The sequence below is a fragment of the Corapipo altera genome, unplaced genomic scaffold, assembly GCF_003945725.1.
Source record: "Corapipo altera isolate COAL_440 unplaced genomic scaffold, ASM394572v1 326, whole genome shotgun sequence".
Classification (NCBI taxonomy): domain Eukaryota; kingdom Metazoa; phylum Chordata; class Aves; order Passeriformes; family Pipridae; genus Corapipo; species Corapipo altera.
Window position 1 is genome coordinate 1,465,442 of NW_020884945.1, and position 21,896 is coordinate 1,487,337.

The 21,896-nt window shown below is 36.7% G+C and overlaps 1 protein-coding gene across 6 annotated transcripts in view; it reads left to right on the forward strand.

The window, feature by feature from the left end:
- Positions 1–21,896, forward strand: part of LOC113956185 (protein fantom-like) — a 47,984-nt gene that overhangs the window by 8,606 nt on the left and 17,482 nt on the right. For 4 of the 6 annotated variants that reach the window (XM_027662442.1, XM_027662444.1, XM_027662441.1 and 1 more), the window contains 13 exons: positions 884–983; positions 2,044–2,187; positions 4,361–4,466; positions 6,267–6,413; positions 7,672–7,745; positions 9,539–9,678; positions 11,820–11,926; positions 12,135–12,191; positions 13,051–13,230; positions 13,877–13,994; positions 15,641–16,093; positions 17,275–17,402; positions 18,917–19,000. In XM_027662442.1, the coding sequence (XP_027518243.1) occupies positions 884–983; positions 2,044–2,187; positions 4,361–4,466; positions 6,267–6,413; positions 7,672–7,745; positions 9,539–9,678; positions 11,820–11,926; positions 12,135–12,191; positions 13,051–13,230; positions 13,877–13,994; positions 15,641–16,093; positions 17,275–17,402; positions 18,917–19,000 (1,838 nt within the window). The remainder of the gene's footprint in view (positions 1–883; positions 984–2,043; positions 2,188–4,360; positions 4,467–6,266; positions 6,414–7,671; positions 7,746–9,538; positions 9,679–11,819; positions 11,927–12,134; positions 12,192–13,050; positions 13,231–13,876; positions 13,995–15,640; positions 16,094–17,274; positions 17,403–18,916; positions 19,001–21,896) is intronic. The other 2 variants (XM_027662443.1, XM_027662446.1) reach the window with 2 other exon arrangements.

A 21,896-nucleotide genomic window follows, 5' to 3' on the forward strand; every position in this document is an offset into this window, starting at 1 on the left:
ACCTTAAAAATAATACTTTCTTTATTGAGTGCAAGAAATACCTTGATTTGAACAAAAGTATATAAAAATATGTGTAGTCTAGGCATACATACAGGCACATATATATGTATATCACAATTAGCAGTACCTTAAAATAATACTTAGAGACCAAAATTCAAATTAGATCAAGTTACCACAAATGCAAAGTAAGTAATTTTTTGTCAGGTGTTTGGGGAACTGATGGTCTCATTGTACCTTGAACCTAAATGACCCCATTTTGGGGACTGAGGGATGGCCTTAATGCTGTGTTTGAAATGTAATGCATACTTTGGTCCCACCTCAAAACTTTATTTCTTCTTGTTGGAAAAAGAGAAGTAGAAAAATTTGGAGAAACCATTGCTTTTACAATTCTTCCTTAGTTAGCTTCTGACTTTTCTTCTTCACTAGGGGCTTAGGATTCTTCTAAAGAACACAAGAAAATTATTTGCACTGCTACTAAAAATGGCCCTTTAGTTGCCTGTCTGGGTGAATGACTCTTGTGATTTTGCAAAGAAAATGCTGACAAAAAACAATTACAATTCCATGTTCCTGTTTAATAATATTGATATTGTTCTTCTGGGAAGACACTATCTCTGCTTTCTGAATTTGAAAGTAAAATCTTCTAAAAAGACCTCTCAGGACATGTTTTTAGCACTTAACACTGTGCTGTATCAGCCATAGTTCAAATTTTACAGCAGCTGTCTTGTAGATACTCTGTGTTTCTTTCCATGTGAATTTGATGTAAAAACACTTTTTATGGCATCTAAAATAGAAGTTGCAAGTGTTTGCACTGTACAGAGGTTGCTGGTTTGTTAAATGCTTTTTCATGCAACATGACAAAAATTTATCTTTTCTTTCTTTTCAGGAATGAGACTTCAGAATTTAGAAGTGAGATCATCTGACCTGGTGCTCCCAAAATATGGACAGAGTCTGCTTGAGGATTCAAGGGCTGAAATAAGAAATTTGTATGATTTTCATATTACTTACTTTTGGTCACTATTATTCTTAATGCTTACGGTTTTCTTGAAGAGGAAAAAAAAAATACATCTTTTGAGAAGTTTTCACTTCAGAAAATAAACTGAAGTGGTTGGATCTGATAACAAGAACAAGGCAGAAATGTTTTCTGATGAGGAACACATGGAGGATTGGTTTGTAATCCAACTGCACCTTTTAACTGAAAATAAACCCTTGTAACATCCCTGATACAGAGTTTACATGAGTAGAGAGGTGTTTTATAGGCTAAAGAAAAGGTAGTTAACATCTAATTTAAAGATGCTGGGGTCTGATTAGAACATTTTTCTTCTCTGAAGTAGAGGTTTTGAAATCTGGTTTTCCAAAAGCTATTTTAGCATGTTTCTTTATTTTCATAATGATTTAGCTAAATTGGATTTAAGACATCATCTGTAAATGCTATATTTTCAATAAATGGGCAAACTAAGTATAGAAATATATGAATTAATATGCAGTCATATATTTTGTGCTCAGAGTTGTGTAAACACAAAGATTTACTGGGATCATAGGAAATCATTGCACAGAAATGTTTGCATAAATTATTTTTAAAATTTGCATTTACTGCATAAATTCCACATCTTTTGAATTTTTTTTTTTTTGGGTGTAAATTTACCTATCTCAGAATAAAAGCTTAAAAATTACTTTAACTGCTCCATCCATGGAAGATCTCATAATCTTTTGATAGCTAGTCCTGGTGGTTTGCTTTTCAGAAAACATTTGGTACTGATAGATTAGAAGGAGGATAATTCTAATATAGAGTAGAAGACAACCAGTGTTTTCAGCCAGGTTCTGCTAAACATTGTTCAGTCCACATAAACATTTATTTTGAGAGTCTGTGTTGTGTTTTCACAGCAATTTAAACTCTCAAGCCTCTGTTGTGATGCGTGTGATTAAGAACTACAAATTTGGCTGAACGCTTAAAGTTTTAGCTCCCCTGAGTATTCCATTTAAAGTTTTTTCCTTTTCTTAAAATACTTAACCTGCTTTTGGAATGTAAGATGTTTGAACTTGCAGGGAGACTGTGATTGACTCACAAAGGAAACACATCGAGGAACTAGAACATGCCAGAGAGATTCTCGTGAGTCAACTGAGGAGGAAAGAAAAGGAGATTGAAGACTCTCTGCTACGGCTGAAAGAGCAAGGCACAGCAAGCCAGAGGTACTGGGAAAACTGGGAAGTTCCATGGTGGAAGCATTAGAAGAGCTATGTCATAATCTTTACACATAGCTGTGGAAATTACTGCTAAATTACTAAATTACTGTAAAGGAATATGGGCTTTATCCATTTTTTTTCCCTTTAGTGAAACTAAGTTGCCAGATAGCCATGGGTATTTCTAAGCAAGGAGGTAGTTACAGTAAGAAGTTATAATGTTTTTTTCATAAATAAACAAGTTCATAATTACCATGTTAGAGAATTCATTTCCAGCTGATACACATTCAGTTGAAGTTCAAGTCATAAAATTTTAATCCTTCGCTATTAATTCTTATCAAATTTTAGGTATAAGCTCATATGGGCAATTTAATGTTCATTAATACTCATTAAGAATTTGGAATCTACAAACAGTAGAAAAATAATTGGCCCTGCTTTTACTGAACTCTCCAACACTATTTTTTAGTATTAGAAAGTGGCATTGCTTTATTCACAGTGCTGAGTGCAGGGGGTGGCTCCAGCTAAACCCACACACACATCCAAAACTTCTTCAGTATTTATACATTTTTAGCAAACGAAGAATTTCACATTCATTGGTTCCAGATGATCTTATTCTCTTCGCTAATTAGTGTTATATCTTCTAATGGTTATTGGTTTCTTGCTTCTCATGCTAATTAGTCCCCATTGTCATCCTTTCTATTATCCTTTTTCCAGGTACTGTCTTTGTTACTTCCTTCTTTTTCTTCTGGTTTCTTCAGCGTGTCCTTAGAGGGCTAGAAGTTGTGCATTCTTTGTGTCCAGTTTTCAGCAATGCTTCTCTGCCCCAGGGTTTGTTCACTGAAGCATCTGAGGGTTGGTTTAGCAAAACTTAAAAGTTTCAGTGATTTTTTTTCTGAAGCTGTTCTAACAACAGCAGTCTGGGGGAAAAAAAACCACCTTTGCTACGTGCTGGCTAAAGTGAAAAATTACACCGCTTATATTTAATGCACTGCTTATGATTAATTAAAACAAATCATTAAAATGTTAATTGAAACCACTAATTAGGAAGGTTCTATAATTTCCAACACTGTAAAGGTAGATTAGCAGATTTTTGAAGGCATACAGTGAAGCAGACATACTTGTGAAATGGGTTTCACAATAAAGCCTGTCTTGGTTTAACCTCTTTTCTTTCTTCTCCTTCACTTTTGAAAAAAAATATATAACTGTGCACATATCTTCCCCCATTGTTTCAGTTTCAGACTGTTCTCTTTAATTGTATTAAGGATTAAAGGTGGCACAGTCCTGCATTCCTTACTCATTTGATTTCAGTGGATGAGAAGTATGGGGTCAGTTCTTTAAGTGCCTTTCAAGGCAGGGAACCCCGTTATTCTGTGTGAGCATGTGGTTGTGGCCCTACAGAAATAAAGCATCATAATGATTGCTATTAAATGACTCACAAAGCTGGAAGTCCCCCTACTCAGAATTTCCTTTATGTACCTTAAATAAGTTAAAGAAGTCGTTATCATAAATAATTCCTCATGCTGGGACTACAGGGAATTCAAAAAATATTTAGATTTTTTTTTTTAACTTTCTGAAAAAATGAAAGTAATGAAAACAATTCTTTTCCCTTCCCATACTCGTGAAAAGAGTGGGGTTTAGTTGCACTGATTTGAAGTAAGGAAAAACACTTAAATACTTCTTAAAACTTTGAGTTATTTTAAACATCCTTTCTGTTAAACAGTACATTCTCAAATTAATCTTAGAATTGTAAGAACATGGATATTAAGTGATTTTCATGTAGTTAAGGTTGTTTGAGTTACCAGCCTTAAGGTGTTCCAGTATAAATTGCTAAGGCTTATTTTCTTAACAGTGTTTGATAGGTGGAAACTGTGAATACTAAATGGTATTCTACTGGCACCAAGTACTTTGGATGGTGGGAAAGAAGTGAATGGAAAACAAATAATCTCTTTAGGTGTAGGATTGTTTATATACAGTTCTATACAATAGAATATATACTGTTTATATACATATACAGTTCTATACAATAAGCAAAGATGTGGATGTATTGATTGAAGTTGCAGTAGAATGTTTATTTCCCTAAATTCTGTAGTGTGGTTTATAGAAGGAGAAATTAATTTGGGTGTCACACACGAAATCTTCTTCCATGTGTGTTCTCATGATGCATTTCCTTTTAATTTTGAAGGCTGAACATTCAGGACAACGTGGAAATGATCAAGGTCCGTAAACAGCTGGTGGAGAAAAGCAATGCTCTTTCAGCTATGGAGGGAAAATTTCTCCAGCTTCAAGAGGTAAATGCAATTTGATCAGTGACATTCCTATACTCTTGTCACATTAGCATGCTAAATGGAAAACCAGATTATACACAATTCTTGACAATACTGAGTACATGAAAGTGAACCACATATTACGTTGCACTCAAGCAAATGAAGTAGAGATTTTTAATCTTAATTTCTCTTTCTCAGAAGGGTCTAGCAGGTCTTAGTGATTTTATCTGCAAAGTCATCCCAAGCAGATTATGAAGAGTGACCTGGGTTGCCATTAGAGATTCCTGATCATTTAAAGAGAGAGCTTTGACTTAAATGTACCAATTTACAAAAAGAGGTCCCAGACCCCTCTCACTTTATCAATGCCAGAACTGCACCCAACAGGAAAGTAGGCTTTGGCTGGCTGGCTGAAATTTCTGTTATTGTGTTGTTGTTTGTTCTGTTTTGTTCTTTATATTCTTAGTAAAGAACTGTTATGCCTTTTTTCTGCATTTTTTGCCTGAACGCCTCTTAATTTCAAATTTATAATAATTTGGAGAGAGGGATCTTCTTTCTGTTCCAGGAACATTCCCATCTTCCTTGGCAAACATTATCTTTAAGAGAGAAAGGAAGAAATATGGAGAAATACGAGAAGAATGTAAAAACATGATTTTTAGGGTGTCATTTTTTAAGTTATTTAAATACAGTTCACAGATACAGAACAGAGCAAGAGGAGCCCTGAAGAAAGACTTAAAAATTTATGAGTAATAGACTTCATTAACTCTCTGAAATAAGATTGACTGCTAATATTATTTATTCTCTATGACATTTTTCTTACTGAGTAATGAGATATAAAAGGCTGAAGATGAAGTTAGTGATTGCTTTTTCATGGTTTTCTTTTTCTTTTCCAGTCTATTCAGGCTGCATAGGAACATAAATAATTTGTACAGGATTCATACTCAGCTTCTCCATTTAACTACTTTGTAGGAATATATATGGAAAAAATGAAGTTAACTTCTTTCTGTCTACTATCATTAATCTGTACTCACATATATATTTGGCATAAGTTCTCAATCATTTTATTATTCAGGAGGAGAGCCTTTGGACTGTTATGTCTCAAATCATAATTTTAATGTGCTTTACATTGAACTTTTTAATGAATGAGGATTTATTAAAGGATTGTGGAATGTAGGCAGTATAATATTAACTAATATTCTGCAAATAGAGGCTCTATCAGCATTAAAATTGGTTAAATGTGCCTTACTATAATCCACTGAAGTAAATGAAAATGTAAAGGAAATTAGAAGTCCTTTGTTAAAGTACTGCTAGGAGGGAAACAGAACTGAGTGCATTAGGGTTATGAAACAGTTATACATGTACTATATTGTGTGTATATTTATATAAATGTGTGTAAATATGTGTGTATATTTATATATATGCAAGGATTTCTATAAATACAAGGGTTAAGAGAGCTGTGGCAAGCTTTGTTATTAACAGAACTGTGGTCAACACTGGTTTTTGTTTGCTGCTGCAGTGTTCTTTGCTCAGCATGTCCAACCACTGCAGCCAAATCTTCTGATTGTTTAACAGATGTGTTTCTTGGTTGTTTTTGCCTTGACTGAACTGAGAGTTTAACATTCATGAGGGCAACAAGAACAGCACCTTGTCCTGGCCATGCCTAATGAAAGTTGCTTTTGGTTCCTTTCAGGAATGTCTCCTGCTGAGCACATTTAGAACATGTGTTCAACACTGCCAGGAGACACCCCCCCACTGGAATGTGCTCTGGGGGAGCATTCTACTGGGTGTGATTTATTTTTATCCTGTATATTTCTTTCCTTCTCATAGAACCTAAAGAATTTGAGGACCAACCATGATGCTTTATTAGCCAAAGGTGATGAACTGAATGCCCAGCTTAAAGAGGAAAGGTTAAAGTGCTTCCATCTTCAAAAAGAATTGCAGTCAGTAACTATTTCCAACAGGAGGACAGAAGAGGTGAGATTGTGTTCAAGAGATCTTGAATCTGCTTTAGGTAGTACATATAGATAAGGGAAAAGTTAATGATGGGGTACTTTTTAATTTCAGAAATGTGAATAGACCATTCAAGCACATTTAGAAGATTGACCTCATTATATATATACTTTTATCCCATTAAAAAGAAAAAACAGTGGCTGCTGCTTGCATTTTATAGAACTGTGAACAACACCTGATCCCTGTGCCACATAATCACTGCACCACTGTCTGGACACTATTTGAGGTTAAACCATAGGATTTTGTGTCAGTTCTGATACAGAACAAGTGTGTTGTTAACTGAAAAAAAATCATACCTGATTTCTTGAAAATGTATTGCTACTTTATCAGTATTCTTTCGACCTGATTCAATTACAATAGTAATTAAATGTATTATTACGTCTGATTTAGCAGTTCAAATCAGTCACCTCTATTACTTTGTCTAGAGGCTCTCAGAAAGCAGAGTCATCACTAACAGTCACCCAGATTTAGGGCTAAAAATCAAGTGGTTTATTCCTCATTCTCTTCAATATATGAAGAGTAAGAGTCTACAGGCTTACTTGTTTTTTCTTACATTTTGTAGCAACTTAAATTTAATTTCACATATTTTAAATGTATTTTATGTGAACCAAGTTTACCAAGATTATCTTATAGATATTTCCTCCAAACCTTTAAACTATTGTAATGCATATAAGGTGTCTTCCCTGGTTAAGGTGTCTCAGAGCTTTAAAATCATATCCTGCTTTAGTGAGTATTTTGAAAGCAAGGATGTGTTGTTTCTATAATGGCAGTAAAAAATATTAATTATACAAAAGTCATACAGCAGCTAATACTAATAGTCACTTACTAAAATGGAAATGTAAAAAAGTAAGGCTATAGATTTTTATATTATTTTACATAAGAGAGAATGTGATTAGATACTGTTCCACTGCAACAGTCTCAGCTTCACAGAAACAACAGGAAAAAGACTGTTTGGGCCAAATTTAAATCCATGTGGTGTTACTTTGAAGCTTCTGAGAGACTGATGTGGCCCCTGAGGTTGGCTCTGTTGGTTAGAACAGAGTGCCAAGAGCTGGACTTGGTGGTCCTTGCGGGGCCCTTCCAGCTCAGAATATTCTGTGATTCTGATTCTGTGGAAAGAGAACAAATAACAGCCTGGCAATGCATACAGATGATTAACTGTTTGTCTTCACATGTTCATTGTAATCCCCTTTTGTGCTGAAGTGATCCTCCTTCCTAATAGTTACAGGAAAGAATAAATTATCTAGAAAAAGAGAATGAACTCTTGAAGGAAAACTATGATAAGCTGCATAATAGGTAAGTTATGGTTTCTGTAGATAAAAAACCAGATTCCTCTCCTGTTGAATAGGTCTTCATACACTGTGCTGGAATGGGCATCTGCATGTTGAGTGTGCCCACGTGGAAACATTGTGATAAACAATATTTCTCTAAGTTTTTGAATAATAGTTTATTTTATGGTAAAAGCAAGCAGCTGGTTGGGTGATGGGACCAGTTTCCCACATCTGCACACCCCTACTACAGGGTACATTTAGTATTTATCTCAGCTACTTCATGCATATTAATTATATCATATACAAATACATTCTACAGGTTTTTGCTAAGTATTTAATAGATGGGGTTTCCTACAGCTAAAGCTAAAAGGGTTATCTCTACAACCAGTCATAATTCATGCATCCTTGGATGAACAGGTGCCTAAAGATTTAAAGTTCTACTATATTTCATTCTTAGGAGAGTAAGGAGGTTTTAGGCCTCTTGACCTTGTAAGGGTCTGTTTTATTTCTTTATGGGGGTGTAATTAAGTTTTACAATCCCTTTGTTCTATTTTGATGTAATCACCCATTTGTTTCACGAATCACAATTATTTATTTATCACAATGTGTTCATGCTCCAGTTTCTCATCTCAGGAGGTGTGTCTGGAACTTTCTGTGGGGCTCTGCCTGTGTTTCATCTCTGCTGTTGAAATGGACCAACTTTTTCTAATACTCTCAAAGTAATAGGTTACTACTTTGAAAAAGTGTAATTAAAAATAAGTGAGACTCACTTTATTTTGAACATAAACGCAAGAAGTTCTTTATTATTTCTAATAATTTTCTTTAGGGTTATTATTGAAAGAATCCATCTAGGTAGCCATACATTCCATTAGGGTTGTTTTGGCTTTTGGGATTGTTCCTTTTTAATTTTGGTTTGTTTGGTTTTTTTTTAACAAAGGGGTGTTTGAACTTTTTGTGAGTTCTTCCAGCACTTCTCAGTGAACTTACAGAAAGTCTGATACCTGAGAGCTTCTCCAATGTTTATTTTTGAGAGGTGGTTAGTTTGTTTTGGTAATAGCTACCATTTCACTGCTATTGGTAAAGGAAAGAAGTCATTCTAGTCCATTGCCACAAGCATATTAAAATGACCTTCAAATAAGCTTTTCTTTTATTGTAAAACTATGTGATTTTTTTTTTTTACACTTAAAGAGGTTTAGAAAATAAGACACATGTCCTAGAGCTAAGAATTGCCTCAGAAAGCAAGTAAAATGCTTGAAGTCTTTTCTGGTATGGAAATTATTTGTCCTTTAAAAGTGTTTGGCTTGTCAGTGTGGTGTCTGTCAAAAAAATATCAATGACTAAACACAATGTGAGTGATATCAAATTTTGTTTATAGTATTCTTACAGTGTTTGTTACACTTCTTGTACTGTCTGTGATGAAATTAAAAGTTAAGGCAGTAAAAAACTGAGTACAAATAAAACATTTTTTTTTACTTATAACAGTTGTATAATCACAATATTTAGGTTTTTTATAGAGGTAGTTGATGAGTTGTCTCTCACTTAAGTTAATTGTGGATTTCTCCAAAGTTTGATCATGTTATAAATATTTCTGATGATCATTTTTATTCTCCTCTATCATTACGGAGAAAAATTACTCTTACTAACAAATCAACTTACAGTCTTTTTGTTCTCTGTAAATCATGGTGAGATAACTTAAGAAGATGTTTAACTAGATGAATTCAAATATGTTTCTGTTATAACACAGTAATCTACAATATTGCTTTTCTTTTACCTGCCTTTTCACATCCTCCCCTTTCAATGTTCCATGTGTTCCATCAGTGTCTTCAGCCTGCCCTTCGACCAGCAGTGGAAAGCAAAGGAGCAGCAGCTGAAACTGCAGATTGCTAAACTGGAGACAGCTATCAGGTCTGATTTAGCAGACAAAAATGAAATCCTTGACAAGATTAAAGTAGAAAGAGGTATGGTTCTGAAAAATATATTATTTTCTCAAGCCATGAGACTGGAGTTGAGGTATTCTGCCCAGAAAAGTGTAGTTTCTGCTGGTGGTGTTTTCAAAGCTGCCTTTTAAGTGTACATTTGCTCAATATGAGTATGTTAGGACTATTTATTAAATACAAAAATTGACCCAACATATATTATGTGCTGAATGAGGCTCATATAATTTCAGCTGTATTCATTCTTCATTTGTTTGGTTAATAATTACTCTTTATTCAGTATTTCTTCTCTATGTTCTTACAGAAAAGAGGCTTATCTCAAATTATAAACCACTCTTCTGTTTACTGTACAAAGTTACATGAAGCCTATATTGGCCCCTGGTGATGTTTAATTGTCTTTTAATTTTATTAATTCAGAATTTTTTAATATTTTCAGTATATACTCATTTTTATTTACAGCTTTGTACATTTACAATAACACAATTTTCTTATAATCTACTGAACAGATTATTTCATATGTGGTTTTCTCATGCTGTAGGACAAGTTCTAGTGAATTTTTGTAAGACCTTGTGATCTTTTCTTTTTTTTGTCTCAGCACTGTGATATACTGTAGCAATATAAGGTTTACAAAAGAAGAGCACAGGCAGGAATTGAAAATATTTAGTTTAGAATTGATTCTTCAAATGTGTATTTTTAAAAGGTGCCTCTCCAGATTCTCAACGGGCTGCTCACAATTTTGGAGTTAGTGCTTTGAGCAGCAAGTGTGAATGAATATTAGAAATGTGTACAAAAACTGGAGTTCATGTTAGAAAAAGAGTGGACTGAGCTTGTTGCTGTTATCAGAAAATCCATGGTGAGACAGAATTGCTTGAGGAGGGATATCTTGTCTCATCCTTGGAAAAAGTGCCAGTTCAGATCTCAGTTTATGTTACAGGGAAAAGAAACATTATCAACATAAGGGGCCATTTCTCTCTGTGGGAGATCTCCAAACAGATACAGATCTTCCAGGTTTGTTATTTGGGAGAATCTAGAAGCCTCAGTTGCTGTCTTCTCTGGCCATTCACAGGGCTTATTTTAACTGTTCTCTTGGTTTGTTTAGCCCTCAGTGTTTCTAATTACATTTGCTCCTCAACTGCACAAATGCACTGCATTTTCCTCAGTAACTGTACAGAATTGAAACCTTACTATGGTGACTGTGTGTCTGAATTCAAAGTGACTCTTGTGAAGAATCCTCACACATGTCAGGCTGCTGAGTGTAAGAGCAGTGGCATTACACATGATTCATTTTTAGTAAAGATGTCAATATAGGAACACTGGAAAATTAAAACAAACCTGATGTCAATTTTTGAAACATTTCAAGACCCTTGAGACCAGCATCTCAGCCTCCTGTTTCCAGATGAATTCAAATTCATTCAGATTGACAAAGAATTTTATATCCTCTCTGTTCCCCTCTTCCCTTCCTCCCCCAAACCAGAAAACTGTAGTTAGTCAGGCACACCTCTCAATTTAGAAATAGAAAAAGGGTAGATTTTTGACACTGTAGGTTCCCTTTCTTTAATCCTTACCTGTATGAGATGTATCAAAGAGGAATAGTTTTCTGTCCCTGTCTGTGTGATTGTTAATACCAAAGTGTGGTGTTTTAGGGATGGTATTCCCCAATTTAGTGTTCCCACCAAAACCATCCAAGCCATGTGCTGCTGGCTCCCCTTTCCCCCTTCCCCTGGAGAGGAGAATTGGAGGCCCAAAAGGGCAAAGATCACAGGTTGAGATAAGAACAATGTACTGGAGACAGCAATGAGATAAGAAAACAAACAGTAACAACACCAATATTACTGAGGGGGTACCAGAGGTCAGTGATTCCCACTGTGCTCCCCACAAAGGACCCCGACAATCCCGACCATGTCCTGGGAGAAACCACCTTCCTCTGTCCCCAGCAGGGACAGGATGGGACAGAATAACCTCAGTGTCCTGGCCATGCACCTCCTGCCTTCTGCAAAAATAACCCTGTCCTGGCCAGAACCAGGACACAAGGATTTCCTCATAAAAAGTACGTTAGTTTCTGCACTTTGAAATTAATTTTTCGTGCATATATTAATATGAAAAAAAGCCAGTTTAATTTTTTTAACTGTTGAATTAAGCTTCATATTTTCTTCTTCCATATTAAGACCAAAAGGAAAAGCTGATGCAAGACAACAAGGACCTTCAGTCATGCTACCTGGAACAAAAGCAACAACTAGATGATCTGAAAAATCAAGTAAAGTTTTTGACCAAGGTGAACTCTATTTCTGTTTAGCATATGAGACAAAAAAACCCCTCTATGTTTTATGTGTAGCACAAATACTTCCTGAAAAGAAAAGAATGCAGAAATAGAAGTGCTTGTTTCCTCATGCTATCAAGCAAAGTGTCATGTCTAGTGAGAATGTATCTTGTTACTTGAATGTATTTCTTTGATTCACATCTGATGACACCTTTCCCTTAAGTTTCAGGAAAGTGATGTTGATGTGGCAGAACTCAGTGAAGCTCTCTTGCTTATAAAGGTAATTTACAAAGCATAAGCATATGAGGAACTAGATGATCTGTGGGATCCCTTCCAGTGCAAACCATCTAGGAGTCTATATATTTTGCATTAATTGTATTATTTTAAATCAGATTCACAACCATTTTTCTCAGTTAAATGACTTATCATGCCATTTTGTTCTTCCTATAATGTTTGTTAAAAGCAATTTTGTTCACTAACTCTAATTTCTGCGAGCAGACCATAAGCAGGGAAGTTCTAATGTGTGACACAGCAATGCTTAGCAACTTCTCTCTGTTTATTGAAACAGAAAACCAAAAACACTCAGAAAATTTGCAGCAAGTTTCCACTGAGTGACTTACATTTTCTTGAGGAAGTGTTTACTGTAAATATAATCTTTTTCTGCAACAGAAATGCAAATGATGATTATATAACCATAATGAAAAAAAAGAAAGAAAAAAAACCACCAAAAAACCCTCGATGAAAATTAAACCCCAGCATTAATAACAGAAGTAACATAGACTTGAGAATAATAATTCAGATTTTATACATTCACTGAAGCAGGATTATTAATTATATAAAAGGCAAATGTATTAACAAGTTTGTATTTTCATTGGATAGACAGGAGTGATTGCTTCTGAGTAGCTGATGTGTTTTAATTGGTGCCTGGTAATGAAAAGGTTACATTGCTTAAAACAACCCTGACACCTTCCAGTCTACCTCCTATTTTTGTGCTATCACGTGCTCAAAATTTATAAAGTTCTGCTGACTGTCTTCTTGTTTTACCACAAGTATATCCCAGTGTTGTATTTAGTCAGGCACAAATAGGTCCAAACCTTTTGCAAAAGTTTGTTCTGGTAATTTTTTTTAACTTGCTCCAGGATCGAAAGCAGCAGAAGAATGGGGACCCTCTGTTTGTGGAAAAACCAGAAGATGAGATCCATAAAGATTCAGAACACTCCATAAGGGAGCTGCAGTTAACACATGCAGAAACAGTGCAAGAACTTGAAAAGACAAGGAATATGCTAATTATGCAGCACAAAATTAGCAAAGATTACCAGGTACTAAACTCTGCTTACAGTGGAAAATAACCTGATAATAGCATTTTAACATTTGTAGCTTTGACACCTGCAATAATTAAGACTTGCAAATTCAGCAAGCAACAAAGCCAGCCTGTGCACAGGGAACTGAACATAAAATTTGGTGGTGTTGAAAGTATTGTTTAAAAAAACCCCTGAGGTCCAAATGAATATAATTGTAGTCTTTAACTCATCCTCATCAGAGCCCTCAAGCTGTGCTTTCTTGGCATTATCTCTGAGCTCTTATCAGCTCTTCACAGGTAAGATAGTAACTGTGCTTATCTAATAAGCTTCCCTTTCTGCTTTCACTCTCTTCTCTTGGATTATTGCAGATCATACTTTGACTTCTCATTCGATTACTTTAAGTTTAAAATAACAGAATTATCAAAGAAACTGTTAGGAACATTGTCCTGAAGGAACAGCTACTCTGTTTTTCTGAATAATGTGTTTAGATTTTGCTGAAATTAGAACTGATTGCTGCACTGATGTATTAAAAACTGCTGCATTTTTGGGTGCTGTAAATGTTTTTACCTCAAATCTAACTCTGTTTTAGTTTGTTGCCAAAAGCATTTGCAATATTGGTGCAGACAAGCCTCAAAAGTCATTTTTACATGAATTTCTTTTTCAGACTGAAGTAGAAACAATGACTAAAAAGATGGAAAGGATACAGAAAGACTCTGAGTTCAAGCTGGAACAGTATGCCCACCTTCTTGATATCAGAGCTGCACGGATCAGAAAACTAGAAGGTATCTTTATTGGACTCAGTGATCCTGATGAGTCCTTTCCAACTCAGCAGATTATATGATTCTTCTCTAATTTTTTTTTTTTAATATATTTTATCTCTTGTAAATTACTGTTGTAAATCTGTTCTTCACTTGAAACACTTTTCCATTCCTAAAATGGGTAGAAAGGTTAGTTCTCTCATGGAAAATTATCTGTGTACTATTTTATTGACTTCAGTGACACTTACTAATCAAACAAAATCCAACAAAGCAGATTATGCTGCAGCTATTTCTGAATAAGAATAAAATTACCAAACTTTATTATTTTAAGTAAATCATATGTTTATGATCAGCCTTTTGTTTTGCAGTCCTGTCATTACAGAATCACTTTGTGTTGCTAAAAACCCTGAAGTCATGTTATAATATACTGACATATTATCTCAACAGGATGAATTTCAAATAGTTTTTTAATGACTTCACTATGTAAAAGGTGCATAAGAAGCCTGAAATAGAAAATCTTACAAACAATAATTGTAATTGTAACAATTCTTGCGTTTTGTCTTCCAAGTTGCACCCCCTGCATCATGGTTTATGTCCTGGGTCTGTAAGCACATATTTTGATTTCATAGAATCTTAGGATAGCTTGGTTTGGGACTGATCTTGAACACCTCCCACTGGCCCAGGCTGCTCAGAGCCCTCTCTGGCCTTTGGTAGCCACACGTTAACCACTGACCACCTGAAGCTGGGCAACATGGAAAGGGTTTTGCTGAGAGTTCTACCCACTCAGGGTTTAACAGATGGTAAAAGTCAGGTGTATTATTTCTTTCCCTACAACAACATGCATCTTAAATCTCTGGTACATTTGCACAGTGATACTTATTTTGAACAGTGCATCAAACTTCTGAATTCTTGCTTTTTAACTCCTTTATAATCTGATAATAACTGTTGGGGGCCTGTGTCTATTTTTATGTATACTGAAGCAGGTCCACTGAGAAATGCTCTTGATTGTTGCCAGATTTCTTCTTTTTGGTAGTGCCTTTAAGAAAGTAACATTGTTCATAGAATTATTTCTTTCCCTACAAAAACATGCATCTTAAATCTCTGGTACATTTGCATAGTGATACTTATTTTGAACAGTGCATCAAACTTCTGAATTCTTGATTTTTAACTCCTTTATAATCTGATAATAACTGTTATTATTAACAGTTATTATTAACTGTTATTATTAACAGTTATTATTAACTGTTACTATTACTGTTATTATTAACAGTTATTATTAACTGTTATTATTACTGTTATTATTAACAGTTATTATTAACAGTTATTATTAACAGTTATTATTAACAGTTATTTTTACTGTTATTATTAACAGTTATTATTAACAGTTATTATTAACAGTTATTATTAACAGTTATTTTTAACTGTTATTGTTAACTGTGTCTATTTTTATGTATACTGAAGCAGGTCCACTGAGAAATGCTCTTGATTGTTGGCAGTGTTCTCAGTGAGCATTATGATTTAAAGTGTGATTTCTTCTTTTTGGTAGTGCCTTTAAGAAAGTAACATTGTTCACAGAATTGAGTTAGGCTTTTACCCTTTCTACTCAGTCATTAATTATATTTGATTTTTAAAAAACCAGTCATACTATAGCTCTATTTTATCTGCTGCAGCCCAACTAAGAGATATCGTCTATGATACAAAATCACCCAAGTCCAGGCCAGAAATATCACCAGGTGATCCCATGGATGGATTTGCTGAAACTATTCATTTAGAGAAAGGAGAGAACCTTTTTGAAATCCATCTCAGCAAAGCGACCTTCTCTCCCGAAGCCATGCACGCTTTTGGTGACCAGGAACCTGCAACCTTCTGTACTTATGCATTCTATGACTTTGAACTTCAGATAAGCCCAGTAGTCCGGGGAGGTGCCCCCTCCTATGACTTCACTTCTCAGTACCTGGTGCAGGCTGATGACACCTTCTTCCACTACATCCAGCAGAGCAGCGTCACCCTGGAGCTGCACCGCGCCTTCGGCGTCGAGTACCAGACAGTCGCCACCTGCCACCTCAACTTCCAGGACATCCTGGAGAACAGTGGGAAGATCTACAGCACAGCAAATTTAGTTGGTAATTCAAATGTCACAAAGTGTTCCAGTTGATACCCTGTTGTGAGTGGAAGCCATGTGCATTTGGCCAAAAATCGAATTTGCGTATTGCTGTTTCAAAAGGAAAAAAAACCCAAGGTTTATACAGAGGGCTGCTTTCTACAGAGGGGCTGCTTTATACAGAATGCTGCTTTCTACAGAGGGGCTGCTTTCTACAGAGGGCTGCTTTATACAGAATGCTGCTTTATACAGAATGCTGCTCTCTGTGGGATGTGCAGCATGTTCTGGTGGCTCTACAGCTGTTTTGGGAAAGCTTGGACAGGTGCAACTTTGCTCATAATGGCTTAGGGTAAAAGGGGGGAAAAAACCCCAAACTGGGAGGGACCCCCACTTCACCCATATCAAATATCAGGGCTTTATATCTGGCCCAAATGTCATCAATATATCCTCTTACTCCTTATGAATAAATAAAGGAAGAAACGGTGTCATTTAAACTGGGAGGACAAAGGTCTTTGTATAATAGTTGTAAAGCATCAAAAAGGTGCAAAATATGGAGATTATGGTTAATAATATTTCATATATTATATGAATAATCTGTGGGGATGTTGGTTTACATTTTGTGCATTATTTTAAAATTGTGCATAATTTAAAAATAATTTTAAGCTATCCTGGACAAGACACTCTTAAGAAGTATTGAATATTCTGTGCTGCTTGCTTTTACTTTTAAAAATGTCAGATCAGCATATTCAGTGAGCTCTAACTGCCCACTTTTGTAAAGAATCTGGTTTAATAAGCCCTTATAAAGTGATATTTTGCCAGTAATTTAAATTACATACCACTTTGTGGGACACTTCCAACTTTTGACATACAAAACTGTCCTAAGCTTTATTTGCTTTGAAGAGATTAAAATAATGAACTTGACTTGAACTTACTCTACAGCTTGCACAATAAGTATTGCAGATTACAGTATGCAAAAGTCATATTTTGATTTTTGGATCATACCTGTGGAGCCAGAGGAGTTGTTGTTTCTGTTTCTAACATGAGCTACAGATCTCTTGTTACAAACACTGTCGTAATGCACAGGCACAAGTCAGCCAATCTCTAATTTGTGGGGCTTCCTAGCTTTTTACTAAAGGGCTTTATTTTTGAAATGAAATGAAATTTTGAAATGAAAATTAATGCAATCCCATATTTATTCCTTAGGAAAAACAGGACATGTTCAAAATTACGGTACCATAGAATACTGGGTCAGGTTACAAGTTCCTATGGATCAAGCTATTATTCCTTACAAGCAGACATCCAATTTTAGGGAACATGAACAACCATCCCAGGTATGTTTGGGTCTCTGCTTCATAGAGAGAATTACTTCATGGAGAAGAGAAGCTTCAGGGTGACCTAATTGTGGCCTTTCAGTACCCGAGGGAGCTGACAGGAAAGATGGAGAGAGACTTTTTACAAGAGCCTGGAGTGACAGAACAAGGGGGAATAGATTCAGGTTTAGATTAGATATTAGGAAGAAATTTTTCAGAGAGTCACAGAACCATAAAATATGCTGAGCTGGAAGGGACCCACAAGGATCATCCAGTCCAACCCCTGGCCCTGCACAGACACCCCAACAATCCCCCCCTGTGCCCCAGAGGATCATCCAAACCCTCCTGGAGCTCTGGCAGCCTTGGGGCTGTGCCCACTGCCCTGAGGAGCCTGGGCAGTGCCCAACCAGCCTCTGGGGGAAGAACCTTTCCCTGAGATCCAACCTGCCCCTGCCCTGGCACAGCTCCAGCCATTCCCTTGACTGGCACAGGTTGCCCAGGGAAGCTGTGGCTGTGCCCCATCCCTGGAAATGTCCCAGGCCAGGCTGGATGGGGTCAGAGCAACTTGGTCTTGTGGAAGGTGTCCCTGCCCATGGCAGGGCCTTGGAACTAAAAGCTCTTTAAGCTTCCTTCCAACCCAAGCCAGTCTGTGATTCTCTCATGGTTTTGATAAGATTAACTCTTCAGGGTTTTTCTTTTTCAGTTCACATTGTTTAATTCAAGTCTTGATGTGTTGAAAGTTAATGGAGTTAAAGATTCTTGAACTGGAAAATAGCAGTTTAATGACAGGTTTTTCATATAAAGAGATCAAGAACCAGTTGAATTATACCTTTCCCGAAGAGGCAAAGTCTTAAATTCCATTATTCGTTTTTACTGAAATTGTCATTAGAACATCTGAAGTTATTATATTTAATTTTTTTAAGCCATGACAGATTTTGTGAACACGTTATTCTGGTACAATATTCATGAATGTTAAACCAAGTAGGTGTCAGATCACTAGAATGGGTTGTTCAGAAAAGTCTCTGAGAAAATACTCAGAAATGTTTGAGTATTATGATATTACTTCACTTTGGGTCTTTATTGGTTTTTTTACTGGATATTGAAGAGAATTTTGGTAATATAATGCACAGTACAATCAAGTTAAAATAAGAGTCACAGTAAAAGAAGGGACTTCCAAACATAACAGTTGATTAAGAAATAAAAGCTACCAGGTGGAAACGTATTAAACACTTGAGTTTTTAATGGTCTTTTTTTAATATAAGCTGTTTAAATTACTCTAGGTCTGGAGTAACTTTAATGTTTTATATTATTTCATAATGTAAGTTTATATTATATGAAAATCTCAATGGGTTCCATGATGTAACCTGAATAGTGTGTCGTGTGTGAGCTCTGATAAATCATCTCGCCCGCTCAGAATTGAGTTTAGTGCCATTAGACTTGGCTTTGAGACAAGCCAGGGTCTCTCCTCATTTACTGTAGTATAAGCTGGTTAGACTATGGCAATAAATGGTCTTCATGCATTTGTTTTGTGACAGAAACCAACCCCCAAACGGAGGCAGCGAGCAGCACAAGCAGACAGGAGGGTCTCTTTTCTGGATCTCAGTGCAATACAGGGAGCAGTAAGTTCTGATTTTTTTTTTGTCACACATGTTGAAGCATGAAAGGCTACTTATGGCTCAGTCTGGACAATGTGTAGAACTAATCATCAAGAACACTTGATTATTTTAACAGCACAATCCTGGCATGTCCCAGGCAATGAGTGACAGCACAGCACTGCATGCAGGTGGGGAATACAGTGCAGGGATATTTGTGTGACACCCTCAGCATTGCTTGATATGCTCCACACTTCACAAGCTTCAACTTGCACAGGCTTAGGGCAAATTCTGTCAGGACCAGTCAAATCCCTCTGCACTGTGTTTCTCAGCTCTCTGCATTGTTAAAGTGTCTCTGTACAGTGCAGCCCTTGCACCAGCATGGAAATGGCTCTGGAGAAACCAAGCATGATCCAAACAGCTCCTGAGTGTTGTGCCAATGAGATGCAACAGGACACAGTTCAGAGTCACCCTTTAAAAGAGATTTATCAGCTGAGATTGCACACGCTGTGGAAACAATTACAATGCTAAATTTGGGATACACTGTCATCTGCACATCCTTCCAGAGTCTGTGAGAGTCTGTGTGGAACTAACTCAAACATCTCTGCTGCAGAGTGTAAATTTTCATTTGATCTGAAATAATTTGTCTTCAGAGAACAGGCTGTCTTTAGTCTTTTAATTAAATCCAGTAAGTAAAGGAAAGTTTTCCAACAGGTAATTTTAAAAGGTTATGGGTATTAATATTACCTAATAATAATAATAACATTGCATTGCATTAATTAAAAGCTAGCTGTGGTAAGTTTTCCTTTCATAAATGCCTTGATTTATTTTTGAAATGTTAACATCAGTTTTCAATTAACAGATTCCACTGTTGTTTAGTTTACTGTGAATAGAACTTTCTTGTGAGCTATACAGTATAAACTGGAAATAAGAATTAAGTCAATCTGTTGCACTTATTAACTTTATAAAAAAACAAAAAGTCAAATGTTGGTGAATAAAATCTTCTGAGAGTTAAGATAAGAAAAACTGAAATGTTAGCTGGGTAGTCACACACACAGTGTATCTTCAGCTGTCCAAACAGTCACTTTTCAAAGTTCAATTTTCCCCAAACTGGGATTTTCTAAGGGAGACAGCTACTTGGTTTCCATCAGGGTGGGCACCCTCCCCAAGCTGTTTTAAAAATCTAAGTCTCACCATCTGGCTAGAGACAAAAGTACTGTTAGACCTAAATAATGAAATAGCTGGGCCTTCTCAGGTGTCCAGATCTTGTGGTCAAATGGCAAGAGAGTGTCAGCAAGAGAATTAGAAGTTCAACAGATCAAAACAGGAACAGCCTGTTTCATTTTCCAGTTCATTTTCTGAATAGCAAAGAATCTAATTCTTGAGTAAGGTCCTTAGTAATGTGATACATGCCAAAGCAAATAATTGTTTTCAGAAAAGGAAACTGGCTAAAAAGTGGGATGAATGATTTGACTCACCAAAACTGCTTGTAGGAATTGTCCAGCCTCATACACAGAAGCTACAGCAGGGGGTAGAACCAGTAATGCTAATGCAGGGAGGCCAAGGAGGACATAACCTCCTGTCCAAATGCTTCTCCAGTAAATTTATACCCACTTTTGTGTATTAATTGTCTACTGTATATTAAAGGCTTCCTCTTATTTTATTCATAACTTGGGGCTCTGTTGTTGAAAATAACATGGAAGTACTTTAACATTTACAAGGCAATTCCAAAGGGTTCACTACAATTATAACAATGACTTAACTATAGATTTGAGATAGTAACATCCATGCCAAAATCAGTTCACACACACAGAGGTAAAATTATGTGCAGGCCTGTTTCTGTATGTGTAAAGTTACCTGTCAAGAGTTCCCCTTGGGTTCAGTGAAATACTCACATCAACTCCCTTTGTGTTTCCCAACTGGCAAGGGATGGACCTCGAGGAGTGTGGAGCTGTGTGGTGTCAGCAATGGTCTTTGGGGTATTGCAGACATGAGGGTTTGTGAGCTCTGAGAGGCCCCACTTGGAGAGAGGTGCTGGAGCAGCCACTGTGGCCCAGGAGAGCTCAGAGGGCCTCCCTCAGGACCACTGTTCATAGGGCTGCAAGATGATCCACATTGGTATCAGTAAGTTTCCATCCTGGCCATAACCCAAGTTGGTAACTACTGGATTTTTATCCCAAAGTGCAATAGAAATGGGACAGTTCCACTTGGGCTCCAGTTCACAGTGGTGCTGCTCTACTCAGGCATCATCATGGCCGGGCTTTGTGAACCAAGATTTGGGGAGGGCTCTACCCACCTTTGTTACAAACACCCTGGTGGCTAAAGAGGCCAGTACGAGATAGACAAGTCTGGTTGCAAAAGGCACAGCAGAAAGACCCCTTAGGTGGTAAATTCTGCAAGACACGGTTCTTTCTGCGTTGTCTTTTCTCCTCCAGGGTGACCCTGCTGCGTTCTCAAAGGCATCAGCAGCGTTATAGATGGTGTGTCTGCAGAGCTCCCAGTTGGAGGCCAGAGTAGACCAGTTATGATGATCAATATGGCCAAGGCTGAGATGTTGTTTCAGGGAGTCCTTGTATCTCCTCTTTGGGGCTCCTCTCTTGCGGCAGCCAGTGGCAAGTTCACCATAAAGCAAGATCTTAGGGAGGGGGTGGTTGGTCCTTCATCCTTGAGACGTGCCCTGCCCAGCTCAGCTGTGTTCTCAGCAACATGGCCTCTATGCTTGTGACTGCTGCTTGTTCTAGAACAGATGGATTGGTCACATAATCTGACCAGTGGATGTTTAGGATTGTACGGAGGCAGCGTTGATGGAAGCGTTCGAGGAGTCGCAGGTGGTGGTGGTAGATGACCCAGGATTTGGAACCATACAAGAGAGTAGACAGCACTATGGCTCTGTAAACACTGAGCTTGGTGCTTTTCTTCAGGT